This window comes from Protopterus annectens, chromosome 1.part1 (genome assembly GCF_019279795.1).
Source record: "Protopterus annectens isolate FY-2018-M chromosome 1.part1, PAN1.0, whole genome shotgun sequence".
Taxonomy (NCBI): Eukaryota; Metazoa; Chordata; order Ceratodontiformes; family Protopteridae; genus Protopterus; species Protopterus annectens.
The window spans coordinates 1,341,488,920-1,341,515,499 of NC_056726.1; the positions used below are offsets into that span (position 1 = coordinate 1,341,488,920).

Here is a 26,580-nt window from a genome sequence, read left to right on the forward strand (position 1 = left end):
TGTTGGACATGCTACACCTAAAGAAATCCCAATCCCTCTGAGCTACATGCTGTAGGGACCTAAACCTTGTGACCACAATAAACAGGACATGCTGGAGGGATAGATTCCTATCCCAGAGATTTCCCGTACTCTGGAACAGGCTACCCATCTATGTTAAGCAAAGTTCTTCATTAGCACTCTTCAAGAAAAATGTTGATGAGTGGATGGGAAATAGAAAATACACCCTGGGGATCACTTCTGTGTCTCTACTCAACAGTGGCACAGGAAAATAACTTTCTTGGGTGGTGTAAGCCAGGGAACCTTGTTGGCTAGGGTTACATAGGCCCTTCGGCCCAATAGTCTAGTACCTACCTATGAACATGCTTTCCATGCTAAAAGAAGCAAGGAAGCCCAACACCAGGAACTCATACCTGTCAAAATAGAAAAGATTTTCTGCATGTTGTCACCAGAAAAATACTAACCCTTCTCAGACAGGCATCAGCTCAGTCTCGCAGTACCTGTCAGGCTTCTTTAAACAAGGACTATCCTATTCCAGCATTAAGGTACACGGAGCCTTCCTGCACAGTGCTCCACCTATCTTCTTGCATCCCTCATTAAACTTTTTTCTAAAACAGGTGATTCACTTAAGACCACTCAAAAAAAAAACTATTCCAGAGCCACCCTCAGAACAAACCCATTCTTTGTGCCTAAGATGGTATCAGAACTTAATTTGCCTGTTTAAGAGAAAGACGTACCAGCCACTGGTGAACCAGTGCCAGAGATTTCAGCTGGTGCAGCCAGAGGTGACTGCAGCCTCACCCTTTCCTCTTCCACTACTGGACCTGCAGAAGGCTGATGCAGTAGGAATAAATTATTACACACTTACACTACAAATGCAGTCCCATGTGTAATGGACTACATAAATTCCATACACACCATGCCTCTGAGAGCAGCGCTTCTGCCTTTGACGCCCAACCTTATTCAACTGTCACTTCTGCTCCACTGAAAAACAAAGTATGTATTGTAGGATAACACGCACAGCAGTAGTACAGAAAAAACTTCTAAAGTGCATTTTGGGCTCTTTCTCCTGAGCCTCTGCCTCACATTGTACTAATGCAACCAGAATGGTGATGCTTTGATGCCTATGGCATCACTCACCATCCCAGCAAGCTCTTGCCAGTTATCCACCTTTACAGTGGATAATCATATTTGCTCAGCAGGTGCTCTTTAAAGTTCCTGTGCAGAAAAAGCAGAAAACTGTGCTCTTCCTGGCATACCATGCTAGAGCCCTGCATTCCACAGTGCCTGAAGTAGCCATAGCTACTCATCTGGGTCCATTTGAGGAACAAGATGTTAGCTTCATGCACATAGAATCACATTTGTGGATTGCATGTTGTGCAAATAGTGCTTCACCACAGTGTACTTCTTTAACACTTCGATAGTATGCACTGTGGTGGCAATAAGACATAGCTACAGCTCTGCACAAACCTACTGCTCATAAGCTTAGTGGACATTATGACTAGAATGGCATGGTGAGGTATGCATTGTGCAGTGGCAGTGTTTCACAGACAGTGGTACTAACCAACTTAATTAGCATAGCTGACAAACTTGTTGGCTCTTGTTAGCATAAAATAAAGCATCTGTGCCATCTTGCACAATGCCACTTACTACAACTGTGAAACAGAGGAATTTCAGTAAAGGTTCTGTTGGTTTGGAGTATTACACATTTAAGGAAGGAGTCCTGCCTGATAGAGTACTTCAGCAAGAGTAACAAACACTTTGATGGATGCCAGTGACTATGGGGTAGTGATCTTGGCGGATGAGAAACTAGGGGCCCATGACACTGGCATTGCACTGTACTGTGTGCCTCTGGCTGGGTGGGGGAGCAGCTGTGTACAGTTGAAACTTTGTGATGGACATGCAGTAAGTTGTATGGGGTTCCTCTGGGGTTCCAGGACCATTGGTTTAGGCATGGTGACAGTATATAAATTTGTGGGTGAGCTTTGCATACCACTAACTTCAGCTAATAACTAGGAACACAAGTGTGGAGGGGTGGCTGTGACCATAGTTATGGACATCCCACAGCATAACATAAATATCCACTGATTTACATGTTTCTCCCACAGGTAACAAGTATTGTTATAGAAACTGAGGAAGGCAGTGCCACAGAAAGAGCATTATTGCGATCATATTTGGCAGGAATTGGTGCAGGTTGTGAATACTGTAGGTGGCAACAGGCCTCTGCAGCATATTTGACGAAAGCTTGCTGATCGTGCTACTCGGTACAAAGAAATGGCATGGGACAATGTATCAGACAAGCCCACCACAGGGGGTGAATCATCATCTCTGAAGTAGTCACTGAAATAGAGTAGTATTTGGTCTCAGTCACTGGTCAGGCAGAGTGGCCCCTCCTACCTGGTTGCCTCATCAGGCTGCATGTGCATGATCCTGTAGGTCTGTCTCTTCCCTTCATCTTTGGGTATGCAGTCTGCCAATCCTGGTTTTGGGCACTGATTGGGTCCTATGGTGCTCTTTAGGATCAGAGTACAGTATACCCCATCAAAGTGGACAGCACTCACGGTTCAGTAGCTCTACATCTTCCCTGCTGTGGACCACATCAAGTTGTGACACCGCAAGTCGTCACAGTGGGTATTGCCAGTGGTCATGTCATGACAGCTTCACCCTCCACTGGACTATGAGGCTACTGTATTTACCTCCCATGACCCTACTTCTTCTTATAGTGTTGCAGTCGCCTGTCATGCTATTCATCCTGTGCAAGTGATGGTAAATGTACCCTGCCCACCCCCAATCTCTTTGAGTATGGTAATATCTGATGTGGCCAGTCCATATACAGTCCTGCACAGCTGGGTGTGATATTGCGTACGTCATGTTGTTTTGTGTCAGGGCTCAAAGTTGTGGACCAGACATGATCTCTTTGACAGTGCTGCGTTGTACTGCACATGATTCTGCTTCAGTAATGGCTTTGATGCTCCGTATTCTTCCCTTGACTCTCCACCCTGCCTTTCTGCTATCACTGTAACATGTATGAAATGCCCTTCCAAGATGCTCATATGCTGTTTGTGTAATGCTGTGTTGTGCAACATGGCACACAACTAAAACCTTACTGCACATGTCTGGACAACTGCAGTATCTCCTCCTGACATGTCCTGACAGTGGAAACATCCCTTCAGTAGTCCCAACATGGTCTGTGCTATATTTTGCATTTCCACATAGACTGTGTTATTCAATATTTTCTGCAAGGTCTAGAGGTTGCTGTTGGGATATCATTAATCAGGGCACTAGGGCATATCTGGCATCAGCTGCAACACAAAATAAACAACATATTATATAGCCTGCCTTATGTTTTTATGACACCTGTACATATACAGATCCATCTAACATATATATGTGCACTTGACAATCAGATGACTCTCTGAGAAGTCCCCTTACAGGAACTTTTAGAGTATAGGTTGGATGTGTGTCAAATATGTGACTCATAAGAACTGCCTGGGTGATGCACAGCCACATTATAAACAATGTCCTGGGCATTACAGAAGACCTGGCAGCTCAGAGAAGGGAAGCCCATCATTTGCGCCAGGTGAAGCCTTTATAGCCATGTGCGTGCCACATATAGCTCATATTAAGGGATTAGTTTAGCATTTGTGAGGCTGATGTCTGCGATATCCCAGTCAGTCACTGAAAGGTCAAAATAGTTAAGGCTACACATACCCTATCATCTTCCAGGAATAGGCATACCAGGGTGGCCTAATGGTTAAGATGTTTGTCTTGCAAGCACAAGGTACAGGGTTTGAGTCTCACAAGGGATAATTGGCTAGGCTTAAAATGGCTCGCACGGGCAGTTAGCTTAGTACTAATCTATGAACCATGCATCCCCCTAATTCCACTTGTGGGTGATCCAGTTCATATAGGCCATTTACAATATTCCTCTTACATGGAACTGGCCACAAATTGGTGGTCTCTACATTTGTGGTATATCAGGTGCTGTCTTGTGTCTTCTTTGTTGACACAGATGGCCATGGCATGCAATATTGTGGGTACAGGCATAGTCGATGGCTGCTAAGAAATATTGCTGAGCAACTGCTGCTAATCCTAACATTTTTGAAATCACATGTACCATTAAACAGTCTAAAAATCGTTAAGTCCCATAACACAGCCTACCCTTTTTATGCATTTCTATTGCCTTTCATTTAGTGTGATTTGCATACTCCATGCAGCCCATTTGCATGGGGGTCCTCATTTCCATGTCATTATACACTTATTAGCATGCTCGCATGCCTCACTATTTTGCACCTTGTGTGACTGAGTTGTGTCTTAGAATATTGAAGGTAATGGAAGAACCAATAATGAAGCAATCTGAACTGATCAGCGAGGGTTCCTTAGTCTTGGCTAACAAGCAATGGGGAAATAATCAGTCAAGAGCAGCTAAGGGAGGAAAAGAGCCAATGAAACTGTCCATTCTTAGTTCTGCTATATGAAACTCAATGTCCAGAATCATAGAGCCCCTTTAGGGTAGCAATGCTGTTGTGCCTGCCAGCATACAAAGCAGATCTTCATTAATTAGTACATAAAGAGGGCAGCTGTAAAGAATTAAGCCAAAAATGCTACTGCAGTTGTCTCTCTCTTTGGAAGATCCTGTGAACCAATTCACAAAAAGACCTGTGGTTTGGTAATGATGGAAGTGGTTGAGGTCTGGTTTTAGAAAGTTCCTTAAACCTGAGACTGGCTACATGAAAGAACTGTTTTGAAATGGCAAGGGGGGGGGGGGGACACAAAGACTGTAAAAACGTACTTGACCAGTGGATGAGCACTCACTGGAGACATACCCAAAATGAAAGGACCCGTAGCTAAACTGGACATGTATAGGTTCATAGATCTGTACTAGGCAAACAACCCCAAGGACCTTTTTAAATCTAGCCATGCATCTCAAATCTCTGACAAGTTCTGGTCCCCTTGATAATTGTAAGCTGGGGCTTGGAAGATGAAACATTTGCAAGCAGGGGCCTGGGAGATGAACCATTTACAGGCTGCCTGGATCTGTTAGAGACATAGGTGCCTAACCAGGGATGAATTTCCTGTCTGTCATCCAGTTGTCCAAGTTACACATGAATTGGGATAGGGAGAATCTCTGCTTCACATAGATGGAGAGCCTCTATCAGAAAAGAGGTAGTCTCTGTGATGAATACCCATCTCCTCCAGCAGGTCCTATTTATATCACAGGCAAGATGTTCTTCGTGTTTCACTGTTGCAGTCATTACATTTGGGTTATCTGCTTGCAGGTAGCCCTCAGCCGGCCTGATTTACAAACTCTTGGGTCCTGCGTCGGTTGCTGTCCCTTCTTCCATGACGTCAGGTCGTCAGGGGTATAAAACATGCAGCCGACGCCATTACATCAGTCTTTCTTGCCGTGCAGTGCCCGAAGCAGAAGCAGTTCGCAAGTGCCGGTCGGCCAACTCCTGAAATTTTCGTTTTCAAGTTTCAGAACCGAAGTCTTCAACTAAAGCTATGTACTCCGTTGGGGAAACTTTTTCATGCTCCTTACCTATGTCAGTAAAAGTTAATAATTGCATTACTTGTGGAAAGCAAATACCTCATAAAGATTTTCATTCGTACTGTATTCCTTGCCTAGGCCTTGACCACAACGTACCTTGCTGTCGGTTTTGTGCTTTATTTAATCAGTGCACTATCCGTCATCGGTATATTTTCGCCTCGAAATATTTAGGTTCTTGGTTTAATCATCCAGAAATGTCATTGGTTAGCCATCCGACTACCGGGATTCCAAAAAAATGCAAAAATAAAGACAGAGACAGGCTGCCGAGGTCCAAAACTGCCAATGACGCTTCTCCTAAGCCAGTCACCAGTTCACCGGTACTCAGTGAGGTGTTTTCGCAGCCCCTGATACCCGCTACTTCTGATTCACAGGCCTCTACTGAGACCCATTCAGAGTTCAGTATGCCGCAAGATGCTTCAACTCTGGAACCCACAGTCGTCTCTACCTTGGATAGGTCCGGAGCCGCTGTGCAGTTACCGGCTTCTGAGGGTGTATTCAGGCCTATGGACTTGCATATTAAACCGAGGCCTCCTTCTTTACATAGGCCTAAATCTTGATCCATGCCTAAAAAAAATGATGCCCAGGTCACATGCTCAGGCCTCTATGCCTAAAAAAGAAATTATAAGAATGGCTGAATATCTAATAACTCTAATCAAGGGTAGCCAACCCCCCTTCTAAAGAGGCCCACGACTGAAGTTGATTATGAGTCCTCTGATCAGGATTCGTTTTTTTTCTGATGATTTGGATTTGCCCTTATCTACTTATGAAGATTCTGATGCAGAGGACTCAATTCCTTCTGCTTCCCCTCCTGAGGATTTTTCTTTTGGAGAAACCTTACATACTCTAAGGGAGCATTTCCACTGGGAAAGCCAGGATTTTTCTGATTCAGAAAAGAGGCTTAGGGATTTCCTTCTCCTACCTCAGCATAGGCCTTTAGCTATTCCTCCTGTACTAGACATTGTTGATGATGCCTTTTCGGAATCTAGTTTGGACCCTGATTCCCTGCCTCCTGCTCCCAGAAAACCTGACAGATACTACAGGGTCCCTGAGTCCCACAAGTTCCTTTTTAAAAATCCTATTGCAGACACAGGGACTATTTCACAGGGGCCCAAGGGCATTAAGGCTTCTATTGCTAAAAATCCTACCCCTTCTGATAGAGACTCCAGGGCGCTGGATAGATGGGGTAAGAAGGTTTACACTTAGGGCTTTAGACTGCCAGTTTCATATGTTAAAGTATCAGCAACATGTTATTGGACTGCTTAAACAGAAAATTATGTTGATTCCTGACTGTGTGGAAAATAAAGAATTACAGGATTTAATGCATTCTGCTGAACAAGTTGGAAAACCTACTTTGCAATGTGGTTTTGATTCATTACAGGCCTCTTGCAGGGCTGCTGTTACTGGGTCTGTGCTCAGAAGGCATGCTTGGCTTAAGCAATGTTTGCCTGATCATGTTAAAGCTAAATTGTTGGATGCTCCTTTAAATCAGGACCGCCTGTTTGGCAACAAGGTTGAGGAAGTTCTTAAAAAGATGGAAGATAAAGCTAAATCTATGCAAACTGTTAAAGTTTTTTTTTACAAGTTCAGCCTCCTAGATTTAGTAGGCACTGGCCCTCTAAGAATTTGTCCTTTTCAGCCCCTTCCAGGACTTCTCGAGCCAAACCCAGACACAGCAAAAACCCCAGGTTTCAGTCCCAGGGGACACACAGAACTAAGCAGTGGGGGGCCTCCACTTCCAGATCTGGGAATAATAAGACTCCCCCCTATGGTAAACTGTCTCAATGACTTCCTTTTAAAATTCCAAGCACTTGTCAACTGACTGCCCCTTTGGGGGGAAAGATTGCTCTTCATGCAAATAATTGGGAACTCGTTACCCAGGACAAATGGGTTTTATATATAGTGTCCCAGGGATACAGATTTCACTTCCACACATTGCCAACACCAAGCGGGTGGCCGGACCTACCCCCTAATCAGTGGGCAGAGGACCAAAAACAAGTACTTTCACTCTTAAGCATGGGGGATATTCAACTGGTACCAGAAGAGGAAAAGGGACAAGGTTTCTACTCGAGACATTTCCAGGTACCCAGAAAAGACAATTCCTGGACCTGTCTATTCTGAACACCTTTTTGGAGATTCCAAAATTCAAGATGCTGACTCTTCACCAATTACTTCCTATGCTAGGCAAATACGCCTGGTTGGCAACACTAGATTTAAAAGAATCATACCTGCACATCCCAATCAGGGAATCTTGCAGAAGATACCTACGCTTCAAAGCAGGCTACACGCACTGTCAGTTCTCTGCACTGCACTTTGGCTTATCTATTGTGCCCAGGGTATTCACAAAGTTCCTAGCTCCAGTTATTGCATTTTGCAGGCAAAGAAATATTCAAATATACCCATACCTGGATGATTTTCTAATTCAGGCAGAAAGCCAGGACATACTTTTGAATCATCTGGCCTTTGTACAAAGGGTTCTAACTTGTCTGGGGTACACCATAAATGAAAAGAAATCACTCCTGTCAACAAATTACATTCCTGGGATCAAGCTTGAATACAACTTCTGAGATGGCTTACCTGACGCCAGAGAAACAAATTCATTTGACAACCTACTTCTGCAAGACAAATACTGCAAGCTTTGGGGTTCATGGCCTCCGGCATTCTTCTAATTCCATATATGCAAGACTACATATGAGGAAACTACAGTGGTATCTAAAAAGCCTATAGTGTCAACATTCTCAAGACCTAGAAACAATGATTCCTATCATACCTTGCCTACGCCTAGAGTTCCTTTGGTGGGCAGAGGCCTGCCACCAAAATAAGGGACTACCTTTCACACCACCCCCTGCCATCCAAACCCTAACAACAGACGCATCAGACTATGCATGCGGGACTCACCTGGCAGGGAAGTGCATTCAGGGCAAATGGAACCAAAGTCAAATGCATCTGCATATCAATCAAAAAGAAATGGTAGCTGTACAGAATGCTCTGACAGCCTTCAAGGACCACATTCTTCCAGAACAACTAATGGTAAAGACGGACAACACCACTGTTATGTGGTACATAAACAAGCAGGGGGTACACATTCTTACCCCCTCTGCTGACTAGCCATGGCATTGTGGAACACAGCCTTAAGCTACCAAGTGCACCTACAAGCTCAATTCCTGCCAGGAAAATTAAATACACTGTCAGATGGACTAAGCAGAAACCTCATGGATTCACACGAGTGGAAACTGGAACCAATGATTTTCAACATGTTGAGAAGCAAATGGGGGGAGCCCAGATATAGACCTGTTTGCCTCTCCCCAGAACTACTAATTGGACAAATTTTGCACAAGGACTCCCCACAAACAAGCCTGGAAAGTGGATGCTCTGTCCTTCAGCTGGAAAAACCTATCAGTCTATGCCTTCCCCCCCTCTGCCTCTGCTCTCCAAAGTACTACTAAAAATCAAACCGGATAAACCAAGGATGATTTTTGATTACTCCAGACTGGCCGTGCCAGCGCTGGTACCCCCTCCTGCGCAGTGTGTCATGGTTATCTCCATGGCACCTGCCTCAGACTTCCTTCCCTGCTGTCTCAGCAGGAGAACCAGATTCTGTACCCTCAACTTCTAACACTGAACCTTGCAGCCTAGCTAATTACTTAATCTCTTCTTTACCATCCCTCAGCAAACCTGTGATGGATATCATTTTCGAGGCAAGGAGGCCTAGTACTAGAAAATCTTATGCTGAAAAATGGAAAAGATTCTGTGCCTGGAACCAATCCAAGGGATGAGCACAGCAGCACCGAATTTACCTCAGATTTTACAATACTTAACTGAGATGCTTCACAAGGGCCTGCCTTTTTCCTCCATTAAAATCTACGCCTCAGCCATTTCAGCTCATTATAACACAGAACCTCCCCTCTTCTCTCATTCACTGCTCAAGCAGTTCCTCAGAGGGACCAAAAATTTGAGACCACCCAGGAGAGCTCCAACCCCAGCCTGGGACCTTAACTTTGTCTTGGAGAAACTCACTCTACCGCCTTTCGAGTCAGCTGCTACTGCAGACTTAAAATTTCTTTCTTGGAAAACAGCTTTCCTTTTAGCAATCACTTCAGCTGGAAGGGTATCTGAATTACAGGCCCTTATGGCAGTGGAGCTTTTCATCATCTTTCATGCGGGCAGGGTGTCCCTCAGAACCAGTCCATCCTTCATGCCCAAGGTGGTATCCAGTGTGGCTTTAATCAGTCCATTAATTTTCCAACCTTCTTTCCCAATCCACAGAATAAATGAGAACGGATACTGCATTCCTTAGATGTGCACAGACTACTTAGATTCTACTTGGACAGGACTAAACCTCAAAGGAAATCTGAACAACTGCTGGTGGCATTGCTGCAGGGGCAGAGGGGAAGGCTATTTCAAAGCAAACCATTTCTAAATGGATAAGCCATTGCATTCATTTCTGCTATAAGCACCATGGAAAACCTATCCCCCAAGGGATCAGACCTCACTCCACCAGGGCTGCATCTACTTCTACAGCCTTTCTCAGAGGCGTCCCTACCAGGGACATCCTAGAAGCTGCTACCTGGAGTTCTGTACATACTTTCACCAAGCATTATCATTTGACAATGTTCTCTAAATCCAGAGCTGGCTTTGCCACTGCAGTCTTGAAGGACCTTATAGCTGGCCCTAATGCTATCTAAATTCCTCCTCCCAACCATAGCTTTGGGAATCTACCCAAATGTAATGATTGCAGCAGTGAAACATGAAGAACATAGTACAGTTGTGTACACTTACCATAAATGTAGATGTTCGAGTGTATTCACTGTTGCAGTCCTGGTTACCCTCCCTCCAGCCCCCTAACTTCTTTTGGCTGTATCTCTACTTTCCTTAAAAGCCTTTTGGGTGTATTTGCTTTTTTGTTGGAGGTATATCTTTGTACTTTTATATTTAATTGCTTCCCATTAGGGGGGCACCTGACATCTGGGGCAAGAAAAACTGATGTAATGCCGTCGGCTGCATGTTTTATACCCCTGACGTCATGAAAGAAGGGATAGCAACCGACACAGGACCCAAAACTTTCTTAATCAGGCTGACTGAGGAATACATGCAAGCAGATAACCCAAATGTAATGACTGCAACAGTGAATACACTCGATCATCTACATTTATGATAAGTGTGCACAACTGTACTGTTTAAGTCTTTAGAGTGGGTAATTCTGGTGCTGTTTGTTTTGTGGATGTGAAGGAGATCCATCAGGATGGAGGGTCTGACAATGCCTTGTATGACAGACATAGATCTTCCCTTGACAGCTTGTAGGAGACAGAATACAAGTATAGGACCTTGCGGCAGTCTGCATAGGACATGTTACTTACGCCCTGTATTCTTTTAGTGCGGAACCTCTGTGGACGTCTCAATTGTTGGATGTGCTTGGTTAGGTGCATACCAAAGGGGGCATTGTACTCAATCATAGTTCTGTTGAATGCCAAATACTGTGGAACAATGACCTCCTTAGACCTTGATGTCACGAAAGGAGATACTGCCAGCCCAGCTATCTGGAATCTTGTATGTAATTATATGTCATTTGTGAATATTAACATGATTTATACAGAAGTGTAACAAAAGGGGATACTGCCAGCACAGCTGTCTGGAATTTTGTAGATGGTTATGTGTCATTTGTGAATGTCAACATGCTTCATGTAAGATGCTTGTTTTACAAATGTATTAGAACTGTGTGTTATGTGGATATCAAACTGCGGATATCAAACTGCTGATACAGAAGTGTGTGTTGAAAAGAGTTTGTAAAGTACTGAGCTTAGAAATGTGGCTACATTTTACCCTACTGGAAAAGAAAAGAAATGTGCATACACTGTTGTAGCTGTTAGGATGTATATATTTTAAGAATGGAAACTGAGACACAAGAGGTTAACTTCTGAAAAATAGCTGAAAATGAAGTTACTTTATGACCATGTCATAAACGGATGCTATCTTTCAGTTTCAGTGCAGTAATAGACATAATGTCTAGAACTACAGGTTCTCTGCATTGTTTTGCAAGTATTTTTGTTTTATGACTTCCAGCAAGTACCAAGATTTGAGGAAAGGTCCTTGTGTATGTATTTTCACGGGTAGATGCTAAATGCTACCAGCTGCAGCAATGGTTGTTTTTCACTTGGGATAGAAGTGATGTCATTCTGCAAGCTATCCCAGCAGTAATATTTGAGGTATTCATATAAGAACTCTGAGAGAGACCTAGCATTCTGTATTTCTCTTTGACCTGATATCATGAGCAGGAAGACCCATTCACCACATCTGCCTTGCTTGCTGTGCAAGTACATCTAGGCAACAGTAAGAAAAATTCTCTTGGATGCAGTCAGGAATATAGCAAAGCTTAGCTTAGATATGTTTTATATTTATTTAAGACTGTCCTGCAATACTGTTTAAATATTTCCTGTGATTTTGACCTCTGATATCACTGTACATATATATTTAGTATCATCTTACCCTTTTATTATTTATTAAATATATTTAAACATTTAATTGTGGCTGGCATTTGTGAGACATATTTAAATTCTGAGAGTACTTGCCTATTTATTTGGTGACACTGAGTAGGCCACCCCTAATAGCCTTCCTCTTGGTCAAACTACTATTTGGATTAATAGTAACATTACACGATTGGACACCCTTTGTTAAAGGCCTTAAAGTAGCTGATAAGGAGTTAGCTGGAGGCAGTAATAACTACCTTATAGTCTGGGTAGAAGCGGGCTTAGCTAGTAAACCTTTGCCTGCCTTTCCCTGGTGTGTGTGTGTGTGTGTGTGTGTGTGTGTGTGTGTGTGTGTGTGTGTGTGTGTGTGTGTGTAAAACTCAAACCTCAAAGAGTGTGTGTGTCAGCTACTTGGGCAGGGACACAAAGCACTGGTTGGACAGAGGGGGTGCTGGAGGTCTTGGCTTGACCACTCAGCTGAGATCTCAACTCTATAGCTATGACAGTGGGGAATCTTATTGGGGATCTGGAGAAAGAGGGAGAAAGTAGCCCTGGACTGACTGTGGTCTCTGTGTGCTCTTAAGGGAAATTACAGTTGATGCAGAGAGCTGTATCTGGAAATATTGTGTGTGTAACTTGTCATCTTCCCAGTGTACATCCCCCACTGGTGCTAGTGGTGAGGCGTGAGGCTCTTTGATTACTGTTGCCATTGGTGGGGCATCACACTAGATGCCATACCTTTGTTTTATAAGTTGCACAACAAAGAATGATTTCCTTACTACACTAATGTAGACACATGATGGTCAAAGGCTAGATTACTTTCTATGTGTGTACCCAAGTCCCTGACTACTGGATCAACTCTTTGTGGTGTGTTGCCAATATGATGGTTACCAGGGGAGGATGACTTCCTGAAGGATACTGTTATGCATTTCATGACGTGTAGTTTCAGTCTATGGCTCTGAGATCAGTTATTTGTCTGTGTCAGCCCTTTCTGGAGAACATTTGTGTCAGTGGAGGATTCTGTGACTGGTCCTAATTTGCAGTCATCTGCAAATTTAGTCAGCCAGAGGCCATTGACATTGGTCTTGACTTCAGAGAGTAAATGCCAAAAAGAAGTGGTCCCAGGATTTATCCCCGGGGGACTCTGCTTTTGACTGGCTTCTCTGTAGAAGTGGATTACCCAGTTCTAACTTCCTAGGACCTCTCTGTGAGCCAGCTGGCTATCCATTGGGTGACATAAGGGTTTATACCTAACCTCTTCAGTTTTTCAATAATGCCCGAGTAAGGTATTGTGTCAAATGTCTTGGCCTTGAAAGTAGGCAGTGTGAACATTTTGCCCTCATCCATTTCTTTGGTGACCTTCTGAAAGAGGTCCACCAGGCTGAGTAGGCATGAATTGCCTTTGACTGAACCAAATTGGGTTGGATCTGGAGTCTGGAGGTTTCCTGTGTCTTTATTAATCATTTTCATGACAATTCTTTCCATGGCTTTGCCTATGAGGTTAGTGAGACTTATGGGTCTGTAGTTTCCAAGGTCTGTAGATGGCCCACCTTTGTGCAGCTGGGTGACTTGCTGTTCTTCATTCATGAGGCACAAACCCTGCTTGGAGGCTACAGTTAAATGTCAATTCCAGAGGGCCTGATAGGTTGTGTTTCATGTTAATTATAAGGCATTGTGGTTTATCTGGGCCCATTGTAGTGTTCTCGGCTTTAGAGCATTAAGGACCTTTTCCCTAGTGATAGTAGGGGGAGTTATATTTGATGGTATTTCCTGAGGGGAGTTTGAGTGGGAGAGAAGGGTAAAGTTGGAGCTGAATTTGTCAGCTAGTATGTTTACTATATCTTCTGGCTCAGTATAGGTGACTCCATTAACAGTGAGTTCTGCACATAATTGTGTATTGCCTTTGAGGTTGTAGATATAGCTAAAGAGTGCTTTGTGGTTGTCCTTGGCCTGGGAGACCAAATTTACCCCAAATTTGGCTTTGGTAGACTTTATTTGTCCTCTGAATTGTTTTGTTTAGTTTGATGAGCATGGTTTTATTGTGCTGGGTGCTACAGCTCCTTATTTTTGCCATGATTTCCTTCCTTCTGTTATACAGCCTAATGATGATGTGATTCCACCAGTGTGGTGTATTTTTTGTTAGTTCTGTATTTCTTCCTGCTGGGTACAGTTGCCTTTGTGTAGTTATTAACATGCTTGCATAGGAGTTCTATGAGTAGTGTTCTCAGGGTGCTTGATATTCTGCTGGGTTATCACTTAATAGTATGCGGTTAATCTTAGAGTAGTCCCTGAATATTCTAGGGTTAGCTGGGGTTCCAGGTTTTATTTTTTACTTCAAAGGAGACCATTTTGTAGTCTGACCTTACCAAAGAAGACATTATACTAGGGAGTGTACAGCACTTTCCCATATTAGTGAGGACCAGATCCAGTATGTTTTCACCCCTAGTTGGTGTATTGACAATATGCTCCAGGGAATTTGTGTTTACAAAATCCAGGAGTCTCTGGGGCTGTACATTTGGTGTCATGTACGATTACCAGTAATTAAAGTCACCCATGAATATAATATTGGGTTGGAAGGTGAGTGTTTTTAGTAAGTTTAAATACATGTTATGGGTTTCCTAGATCACAGAGGGGGACCTATAGCTTGCAAGGAAGTGTTGTGGGATTTTGACTGTGGTGATTTGAACTTGGTTTAAGTGCATTGTCCTGTTTGACCAGCCTTGAAGTATATCTATCTTTTTTTCCACATAGTTTTTATTGATTTTTATAAATACAGGTGTAACAATTACTTTTAAACAATGAAAATAAACTTAATTATATACAGTGTCCATAACAGATATGCTTTTGACAATACATTCACATTTTATGTAACAATTTTTTAAGTTTTAACCAAGCTAGTTGTTTGTGTCATTCTTGAAGTTATAGTAATTCTCTTTTACATACAGTTTTGGCCAGTGATATAAATTCCACAAATGATATAATATAATTTTTACTTTTCCAGTTTGAGGTGATGGTTTTTCTTGCTATTGCAAGGAGGGACCAGAGTAGGTGCACTTGTGTACTTGGAATGTGCGCTGGTATCAGAGCATTAATTAATAACAGTGAATCAGTCACTTCACATTTATCCGACCACAACATTTTTGTAAAAGATTTAAATTCCAGCCAAAAGGGGATTACAGTTTTACATTCTATAAACATACACGCCCAGTCTGCACATATAGTTTCTTTACATTTCTGGTATTCAGATATTTCATTTCCCAATATCAGTGCCACTTTGAGGGGTAAAGAAACTTTTGTGAATGAATTTCCATGTGTAAATTTTTGAAAAGGGAGATGATATAGTGTTACTAACTGATTTAACTATTATTGTTTTCTCCTTTTCTAAGAATCTAAAGTTACCATTTCTGCGTAATTTCACAGAGATTCATCTGGGGCTTGTATGCCCGTTCGTGGTATTCTATATAATCTTGATACTGAAAACCCATCATTAATGCATTAATTTCACAAAAAAGTGTTAGAATTTTGGATCTAGGTGTGGATTTTACTATATGACTTATTTTGAATTCATGTACAACATACTCTCTGAATGTTTGTATGTTTAGCCGATTGTTTTGATTTATGTTGCTATAAGGGAAGTGGCTTCCTGAATATAATTGGAGTCAAGAAATTGGTACCAAAACACTAATCCATTTCATTTCATTTCTCCTATTTTTTTCATGTTGTAAGAGTCCAAACACTTGTTTGTAAATGCTATAGGAAACATTAAAAATAAAAGGTATCTTGTCTTGTAATTTTTGTTCATTATTTGTTTAAAGTTCTGTACTATGTAGTCAATAAAGGAAGAGAAATTATTTTTTACTTGTATTATAGCAGACTTTTTTATGACTAGATAAACTTTTTCTGCTTCAGAAAACATCTCATTGTTTATTTTCCTCATTATTATTTACTAATATTGTTTTATCTAGGTTTTTCCAATTTGATGTGTTAATAATTTACCATAATAATAATATAATAATAATTTACCCATTGACTTATGATGTTGAGAATGATTGATTCTGCATGTAGTTCTAAGTGTGAAAAAGCTATTCCGCCCTCTTCCCAATTTCTGTAGTGCCAAGCATAACTAATTCTTGTTTTTTCTTGGAAACCATAGAACTTTAATAAAGAGTTAAGTTGCTTCATTAATTTTTTTGAATGGGAAGCTATTATAGTTTGGAAGATATACAAAATTTTCGGTAATATAATCATTTTAACTAAGGTTAACCTTTCTTCCATGGTAAAGAACATTTTATTCCATTTGTTTAAATGGTCCTTGACCGTGTTTATTAACATTGTGTAATTTATTTGTATAGTCTCTTTCCAATTTGTTTTTATATATATATATCCCTAAATACTTAAACATAGTATTAATTTGGTTACAATTACTGTATTTTGCAAAGATGGGGATTTTTTTTTGTTCAGCAAAATAGTTTGTTTTGTTATGATTAAAATTTAAACCTGAAATCTTTTCAAAATTATGTAGAGATTCTATAATATGTTCAATTGAAGAGTCTATGTTCCAGTTGTTAATAAAATATCAGCAAAAAGCTGAATTTTGGAATTATAATTTGCATTAATATAAAAGCTACTTATTTTGTCGTTGGTTCTTATGTAATTAGCTAGTTCCACTGATATAGCAAATAATAAGGGAAGTAGAGGACACCCTTGCTTGGTGCCTTTCATTATTTTAAGTGGGTCTGATAAAAAAGCTCCAATTTTGATATATGATATAGAAGTGGTATATAATTGCTTAACAGTTTTATAAAATCTGAGGAAAGTTATATATTTCTAATACTTTAAATAAATACGGCAAACTTATAAACACAAAGGCTTTATCCATACCAAAGCTAATGATTAATTCCCTTTTTCTTTTTGTTTGCATAGTCAATCAAGGTTAAAAGTCTAATGACATTATCTTAGACCTTTCTGTGTGAGATATACCCTCTTTGATCATCTTTTATTATTTTTGGCAAAAAGTGATTTAATCTATCCGCCAGAATTGATGTAGTCCACATTCAAAAGAGAAATAGGGCGATAAGAAGTCACTAGATTAGGGTCTTTTCATACTTTAAGATGGGTGAAATCATGGGTATACTTCCATGAAGGAAAAACTCTCATTCTTTCTGAATTCTTCAAAAGCATCAATTAAGATCATTAGAGATTCGTCTGGAAGTATCTTACATATTTTTCCTATTAGTCCATCAAGACCTGGAGCCTTATTGTTTTTAATGTTTTGTATTCTTTCCTTAAGTTCCTTTAATGATATTGGTTTAAGTAGTCTAATGTTTTGCACCTTTGTTATTTTTTTCTTTGTTATCTTTCAAGAATTCATCCTTTAGAGTATTGTCAGTATTAATTGAATTGGTGCTTTTCACTTTTTCATGATGTGTTCTAAAAGCCTCTAATATTTCTTTTAGATCAGTTACAAGTTTAGGTTTCTTCTTGGAATTATCTGTAATTTCTTTAATATGACTGACGTTAGTCAAGCTTTTAGATTTAACTGCAAGCCTATGCATAGTTTTGGGATTGGTTGAATAAGTTTGTAGTTTTATTCTCTCTAGGTTTATTGCTACTTTGTGATCCAGAATCTCAGTGTATGTCAGGTTCAGTTGTTTTATCTCAGAAATTCCAGTAACCTCTTTCGTGTCTAAGTTCTTTTTTAATGTATCAATTTTTGATTGTATTCTAATTAACTCCTTGTCCCATTCCTTCCTTTTGTTTAGATACCAACTTTTAGATTTACCATATAAATATGATTTTAATTTATCCCAGAGTATAATTCTAGACGTCTCATTGTTATCATTGATATCAAGAAATAATTTTATTTCTTTTAATAGCCATTCTCTAAAATTCCTTAGTTTAGTGGTATATGCAGGTAGTCTTTGCCAGAAAATCTAATCCCTAGGTGTTATATGTACTTTATAGAAGATAGTGTTGTGGTCGGACAGTGGACATGAACTGATCATAACCTCCTGTATCTTGGATATTAAGTCATTGGTAACAAATATCTTATCTATAGTTGTTTGTGTACTAAACCTATAAGAGTAATGTGTATAGTGAAGGGATTCTGACTCTCTTATGACATAGATATCCCTCATATTAGGAGTGCTAATAAAATTGTTTAGCCTTTTGGCTGTGGCCAACAATCTAAAATTGCCATTTTTAGTAGTGAGGATACAATTAAAGTCACCTGCACATATAATATCTCCTTTAGCTTTACTTGAGATTAATTCTAGATATTTATTTGCTGTTTCTGCTCCAATACCAGGTATTCAGTATACGTTAACTAAAGTGATATACCTTCTATTTATTTCCAGTATTGCCATACTCAACATACCATTTTTGTCTGAATATGAATCAATAACTTTATGTACAGGTAAGGATTTTTTCCACAAGATCATAGTGCTCCTTCTCTTGGTCTGGTAATGAGATTCAGCACATATTGAGTATCCATTAAAAATCATTTCTGTTAAATTAGTTTCTTGTATGAAAGCAATGTCCACTTTGTTTTGAGCTATTTACATAAACTCCCTCTCTTTATGCTATTGTTAAGGCCATTAGTATTAAGTGAAACACATTTATATACAGACATATTTGAAGACACATGTTTGTGTTATGTATTCTATTATGGACAAAAAAATAACTTTAAACATATCAAATACATATTCATAACTATATACAACTCCAGACATGGAATATGATAGTCCTGGTTCATTGAGCAAGTCACTGAAGCCCTCTTCTACCATCCTACAGTCGTTGGCCATTATCGGTCTAATGCTTCTGCCAAGGATTAATGAATAGCACAATATGCGTCATAATATGACCACTCTCCTATTGTGTGTAGGACAACTTATCAACCCTTTAGGGTGTCATAAAATTACATATTAATTACCTCAGTCATGCCACTATGTTCATGAAATAAAGTGTCTAATAACAGTGACACAACCCATACTATTTTCAAATGATAAAGACTCAGTAGAACATTTGTTACTCATTGCTGATAAGGAGATAAGCAAAGAAATTTACGCTTATATCTGTCTTAATAACATACTTATATCAAACCATTTATATTTTGTAATTGATACTACGACTTTGCAGTAAAAAGAAAAAAAAACATAATGACCTCCTAACTTTAACTTGGCTAGTATTTAAAACATATTTCAAATGAATACAGTGAGAATTATATATTTACCAAACTTTTCATATCATCTTTTGCTGATCACATTATAACATTATATAAAAATTGTGAGTAACAAAAGGGGAGATGTCTCAAATCAAAGGGATTTTTTCAAATTTCCCCTATTATATCTCCTTACTGTTGTATATATTTATAAAAAATATATATATATATATATATATATATATATATATATATATATATGTATATATATTTTGAGCTATGTTACAAAATAAATCTTCAGGAAATTGCCTATGTGTAGCTTCTTTGGTCTAAAGTAGTAGATTTATACATACCCATTAAGTCAGTATATGGTTAGATAAAGCATCCAGTACATACATTTCTAAACATGTAGGTGCCAGTATATCTTTTTCTTTTTCCTTTTTGCCCATCATAGTGTACACATGTAGATCAAGAGTACAGCAATATTTCATTTTAATTCCATTAAACAGCTTCAGTTTACCTTGGCAGTTCTATACATTATATGCATTGTAAACAGCTATCTATACCTTTCAGGTTAATTAAACATGCTATTTTCACAGTCAAAATGCTTTAGTAAGTAATCTGGTAAGCAAAAATATTTCCAGTACCTTTTCCTGCTCAGTTTCAAATGGATTTGTATTTCTTAAGCTTAAATAAGCTTGTACAGTCCGTTGTGAATCCCAGCTACTGAGATCCGGCATCCTTTCCATCGCACAGCATCACAGAGTGATGATGAAAGTTCAAAGGTCACACATTTCTTTCCTTCACACTGTAAATTAACAGGATGGTCGCTGTGTGCAAGAAAGCATCTGTACTGCGCCCGAGACTCAAGTAAGTGAAGCTTTTAAACATTCTGGCGGCAAAAAGTGTCTCGAGGGTAGTATTAGCAAGTTTGCACATCTAAATAAGAAAAAAGAAACCAAACATGCACAACCACCATGCTGATGGCAAAAAGGAAGCTATTATGTTAATGGCACCTGCCACAACTAGTCTAACAGTGCCTGCTATATTGATAACTACACTATAAAGGCACTATGGTTTTAAACATATTGAATCAGTTGTAAACATAAAACATCAATTTCTTTAGATTTCTAAACTCATATTCAGTTTAGTATAATAAAGATGAATCTGTCTGCACTTTAAGAACTGCATTTCTACTACCCCCCCCCCTTTTTTAAGTAACCTACAGTGCACACCAGTAGATTTGCTAAGTGGTAATTGTATCTCCAGAGTATTATATACTTTATTTTTGTAAGTTTTAAGCTACATAAAGTCACAGTGGATATTTATAGAAGGTTGTCAGCACAAGAGTAGCACTTGCTGTGTATATAAGCTTCTAATCCAGTAAGAAGCAGTTAGATGCAGTTTAAACAGCCTATTCATATAGATTTCTATTTTATAATTACCAGTAAGATACACATATATATATATATATATATATATATATATATATATATATATATATATAAAGAAGATTTTTACCTTTACCTTAGGGTTTGTTTGCTTGTTTTTTATAACATTAAGATAAAATCTTTTAGATGGATAATATTACATTTGAAGATTAGTAGATTTATTTCCCTTTTAGTTTTGCCATCGATAGTTTGTCTTTTCAAACTTGGCAGTGAAATATCCATATCTTCTATTTTGTCCAACAGCTTGTTTTTCTTAACAAAATCTATTGCTTCTTCAAGGTTGTTGAATATATTTTGCCCTTCTGAGAGGGAAATCTTAATTCTTGCAGGAAATAAGATCTGAGCTTTTATATCAACCTTTTTCAAACTTTTGATGAGAGGGACACATTATTTTCTTTTTGATATTGTAGTGGAAGTATAGTCATTTTCAGACCTTATATTTTTCCTATTGAGTTGTATTGGATTTCCTGACCAAGCAGTTCTCAGTACTAGGTCTTTGTCCTGTGTTGATAAAAGCTTTACTATAATAGATCTCGCTGCAGCTGGATTCTTGGAGAGAGAAGTGTTGGATAGAGACCTGTGACAAGTCTCTATCCCAAATGAGAAGGACTCAGGGAAGGTTCAATATTTTGGGCAGCCATTCATTTAAAAACTGGACCATATTACTTCCTTCCATTTTTTTCAGGTACCCCATATATTCTGATATTGTTCCTTCTTGATCTGGTCTCCAAATCTTCTATTTTCTCCAGTAATTGGTTGTTTTGTTTTAGAAGGAATTCTGAGTGTCATATTCCATCTGCCTCCCATCAATGTCATTTACAGTTTATTCTATGGCTGCTATTTGTTCAGAATGTTTAGTAATAATTTATTTCAGGTCTTCTATTTGTTTCTTACTTTCCTTTTTCATGTTCTGCATGATTTTTTCTAAGTTATCCATTTTCACAGAGAGGTCCTGTATGTTGGAAATTATTGTTTGAAGTTCTTTTTTTTGATAGAAGTCTCTCAAAATTTGGGTTTCTTCTTTGTAGTAATCCACAATATCAAGAAATATAACTTGTGAGAAAAATATTCGAAGTTTTTTTAAGTTAGAACATAAAAATCCTGCAGAAACCATCTTTACAGACAGAGCATCAGAAAAGTGCTGCTATCACCTAGACATCTTAGCCACGCCCCAAGTATATTTATCTTTGATGTAAATTAAGACACCTTCACTTTTAGTCCTTGTCTGTGTAGTAGCTGGTGTAAATTTGTGGAAGGCATTGTAGTCTTGCACTGCCAGTGTGCTCTGTGCAGCTTTAAACCATATTTCTGTGACCGCACAGTTGTCAGCATTCTCTAGACTGAGGAGAGCTTTAGGTTGTGGAGTTTTTAGTTTAGATTTCTGGCACTGAGCAGTAAAACGTTTAGATTTCCTTGTAGAAATGTGGATGTTATAGAGAACTAAGTTTGGATACTTAAACTTCATGGGGATGAGATTTAAAAGTGCTGAAATTCATACACCAAGGCTTGCATGCCAACATTCCTGGGAGAAATGGAAGAAAAACAAAAAATTTAAAGTAAAAAAAACAAAATACTGCACTAGTACCCAGGCCAAGAAGGAAAGCGATTTGGAAACATTCCCTTCTTAGTGAAGCAGTCTTTCACTGCCAACACCATCATCATGGGTGGTAGGCTACCAACTGGTGAAGTGCTCTGGATCTCAGAAGGTAGATGCTTTCTCAAATTCAAAACACATTTCCTGGAGTCCCTTACAAGCTTCCATTTTTCCACCAGTTTTAGAAGGGAAAGCAACCTAACATATCTTTTACTGGCTAAAGCCTGTTATGTAGCTCTAAGGAATTGAAGTGTTCCAGGTCTTTCCCTGGCTTTAGTAAGAACTGTTGTAGTGATGGACTTCAATAAACGATTACATCTCACTGGTGTCAGTAATATATACAGAACATTTTGTGAAAGAATGTTATGTAACTGTGTGTGAAGATCCACCTGCTTCTATGCATTTATGTTTTAATGATTAACTTCTGATTTAGCTTAGACTGTGCAAGAAGCATGTTAATTCCTGAGTTATAACTGTTGATTGCTTTCATATAAATTAGGTAAATAATCATGTACGTTAATATTCCATTCATTCTGATACCTGCTTTATCCTATTCAAAGTTGTCATGCCATTTTCATTTTACTTGTTGCCTTAGTGATAGCTTTGATTTGTTGACTGATGGTTTGTCTCCTAAATCTTTGAATATTTTCTTGTGGCATGCAGGCGTCATTAATTAAAACTGTAACCTAACTTTCTGGGGTGTTATTGCTCCCTTTTTCTCAGTCATTTCCTTCATGAAAATATTAAGAGCCTTAAAGTCATCACATGTTCCCCTTTAAAAATGCATAGTAACATTTCTTAGATACACTCCAGACTCTTCAAGTCATTGATTTATTTGAGCTGTTGTCCACTCTTGAATTTTAGTGTACAAATAGCACTTGTTTAACTTCATTGCCTTTTGACACACATTAGTCTTGCTGATAGCTTTTGATTTCATCATGGTATGCCAAAGTAGCATCTGTCTGGGTTTGGCATTAATTAAGCTGGATTCCTTTTGATTGTGAGTACTTCAGGTAATTAATAAAAAATACAAGATGCCAGGAAACAACCATGTGTAAGGTGCAATAAGTTGGTTTATTTGACATGAAAAGAACAGCATAGTCAGATATTAGAAGTATTTTTGCAGGAGTGAATTTCTTCTCCCATTCTTGTAGGTATTTTAACAAGGACACTGTTCTGTTGTGAAATCTTTATTGATATTAAGGAGCATTGTTTTGTGTGTTTTTGTACTGTGTTTCACCTTAGATCTTGCTTGAATTTTGAAGTAGAATGCTTGTTTTTCTTTCCCCCTGCATTTAGAGATGCTGTCTGCAACAGATTTCCAGGAAGCTATAAAGGAAAGCATCCCAAATGTTCGAGCAAATGAGTGGAAACTTAAATGGATCCTCCGATATTCTACGATTGTTAAAAGCAGAGGAATCATAAAATCAAAAGGATATATTTTACAAGCTAAAAAGAGTGTACTTTAAGGAAAAGAGAAATAGTTTTATTTATAGTAATGTACTGTACATTAAATTCATCTGTATGTGTAGTGGATGAAAAAAAAATCAAGAATATAATGAAGACCAAAAGACATTTCATCTTTGATTTATGCTAGAGGGGCCAATATGTTTACAAAAGAAAAGTAATTCTTTAAGAATTTGTAATTCATGCTGTATATTTCATATCTGAGCATTCATTAATGTATATGTTATGTTGTATTCTATTAAACCCACTCTTTTCTAATTAAACAGTGATTTGATGACTTTTAATTTAAACTTGATGTTACATGTTTAACAACTTAAATTTTGTAGCAGTTTTATTTTTTGGATCTTTTGTAGGTTATTGAATATAAACATCTATAGAAAAAAATCCATTTATTTGCACTTTTGTGTGACTTAGTTGAAAAAATATTTATCTAGTCATACAGATAAATGTGCATCACCTTTACCTTAGGTGTAGAATTTGCCATTCAGGTCAGCAAGATGTGAACTTCTATGAAAAATTCATAGCACACTTATTCATCCTTAGTTTATTCTTGGTTTATATTTGAACCTCTGCAAGGAAGAGTATGATATTTTAAGGTTCATGTTTACATCTTTGGCAGATCAGGGCAGAAGAGCAGGAAAAGTACAATGGAATCAAAATCCAAAAAAAAAAAAGCCTGTAGGGTAATGGATCCAAGAAATACTGACAACTGTATAGATAAGATTTAAAGAAAAAAAATAACTGCATGAAATCCAGAGACAGACAGTGCCATGCTATAGATACAGCTTTATTTGTACTAACTTTAACTGTACCAAAATGCCCTTGCAGTGAGGTCAGTAAATGAAGAGAATAGTAGGCATCTGTACCTGTTGTCCTACCATTTGATCCATCAGTGTTTCACAAATGAACTCCTATTTAATTTTGCAGTGGCCACTAAGACTTAAACTGTTGGAGATGCTTTACAGTATAACCACAGAATGTCTTACTTTGGAGAAACTTGCACAAAATTTCGGTATAAAATAAGACAAATTTTAGTGTAACTAATTTACATTGAGAAAGATTGACAACCTTTACATCATGCTACCAACATCTGAATGTTGAAAGTGATGGTTATTTTGGGGTTGCTGTGGTCAACATGTCTTTTTAATTTCCTATGGAAGATAAAAGTATTTCTGTATTGGAAAACATTGATGGCAGTCCTAATTTTCAAAAAAGATCAGGAGGGGTGTATGGAATATTCGTGTTATAGAGGGATTGTGTCTTAGCCTCCCTAGAAAAGCTAATGGAAGAAGACTTTGCAGTAGATGAACCTCTTCAGGATAAGTATCATATATTCCATCTTGGCTATGGAACAGTGGATCAAGTCTATCCTTTTGTGGATGTTTGAGAGATCACAAGAGTTTTTGCAGTATAGTTTTCAATGTGTTTTGTGGATCTAGAAAAGGCATGTAACCATTTATGTATGAGTATCTTGAAGAAGATGTTACAAATGAGTCCTGGGGTTTGGCCCTGCTGTGCATGATTTACTCATTGAATTTGTATAGTGAGAGTTGTGTCCATATTTTTGGTATAAAGTCAGATATGTTCTCAGTAAGCAGCCCCATTTTCTTTATTTTCATGGGCAAAACATGTAGTTGCAAGTGAGGTTTGAGAAGTATCCAGTTTAGGGATGTGAGGGCTACATTGCTGCAGTTTGCAGATGATGTCATCTGGGCATCATTTGACTGTTATCTCCAGCATTTACTGTAGCAGCTTGCTGTCGAATATGAAGTGGTTGAGATGAAAATCACCATCTGCAAATTGGTACTGTGGTTCCTTCCCAAAAAAAGTGTAGTGTTCTGTTTATGTGAAAGGTGAACAAGCTTCCCAGGTGAGAGGAGTTGGAAGGTTAAGTGTCTTGGGATCTTATTTGTGACGTGTGTGTAGAGGGATCAGAAGATTGACCACTGTCCAACATAAGCAGTACTGCATGCGTTGTACTCAACTGTAGTGATAAAGTGAGAGCTAAGCCATAGTATAGATGATTGTCTCAGTTTACTGATCAGTCTATATCCCCATCCTCACCTATGGTCATTAGCTTTGAGCAGTGGTTGAAGGAATGTGACTGCAGATTTACATAGTGTAGATGAGGTTCCTTCACAGTGCTGCTGCTTAAATTGTTCATAATACAATAAGGACATTCTCAGTCATGGAGGATCTTGGAGTAGAATCACTACTCACGGCTAAAATTAGTTTGTTATGGAGATTTGGACACCTAATGAATATGTGCCCTATACATCTCCTACAGAGATGTACCAGACATAGAATACTGGGAGAAAGTCTTAGATTAGACTGGGACATGGAGCAATTATATCACTCAGTTTGCCTGGGAATGTCTGGTTATCTTGCAGTATGGGCTCTGAACTGTTCGGGATAGTCATGCACTACTCCATTTACTGTCACTGTATCTTCACTAGAATAGTTTCAAAATTAGATTGAAATAATATCAAGGCAATAGAAGGCATAGCATAGTGCTGAAATATGAACAGAGAATTGATAGAGTTGAATATAATTTGGCAGAATACTGGTCATTTGTGAGAAACCACCTGCAGTGCTATGGCCATACCTAAAGAAAACTCTCAGGAAGATCAGTAGGATAAAGGCTAACTAAAGTAGAAGGGGAACAATATTATTAGCTGTTTGAAGTTAAATGGAAGAGTGCCATATGGTACACAAGAGAAAATGGTAAAGGAGAATGAAATGAGTTTAAATGTGTAGGCAGCTCATATTCACATTGGTAATTATATAAGGAGAAGTATTTGCTATTAAAATTTATGCAGAAATTTATATATAGTGAAGTTAAAAGGCTGTTAGACACTTAGAAATGTTATGTTGAAGTGTCTTACCAAAAGAGTTGATTG

The 26,580-nt window shown here is 38.7% G+C and overlaps 1 protein-coding gene across 2 annotated transcripts in view; it reads left to right on the top strand.

The window, feature by feature from the left end:
- GCLM (glutamate-cysteine ligase modifier subunit) overlaps positions 1–23,943 on the top strand; it is a 557,909-nt gene extending 533,966 nt beyond the window's left edge. For both annotated transcript variants that reach the window (XM_044081903.1, XM_044081895.1), the window contains one exon: positions 23,513–23,943. In XM_044081903.1, the coding sequence (XP_043937838.1) occupies positions 23,513–23,682 (170 nt within the window). In that variant the 3' untranslated portion in view covers positions 23,683–23,943. The remainder of the gene's footprint in view (positions 1–23,512) is intronic.
- The last annotated feature ends 2,637 nt before the right edge of the window (positions 23,944–26,580 follow it).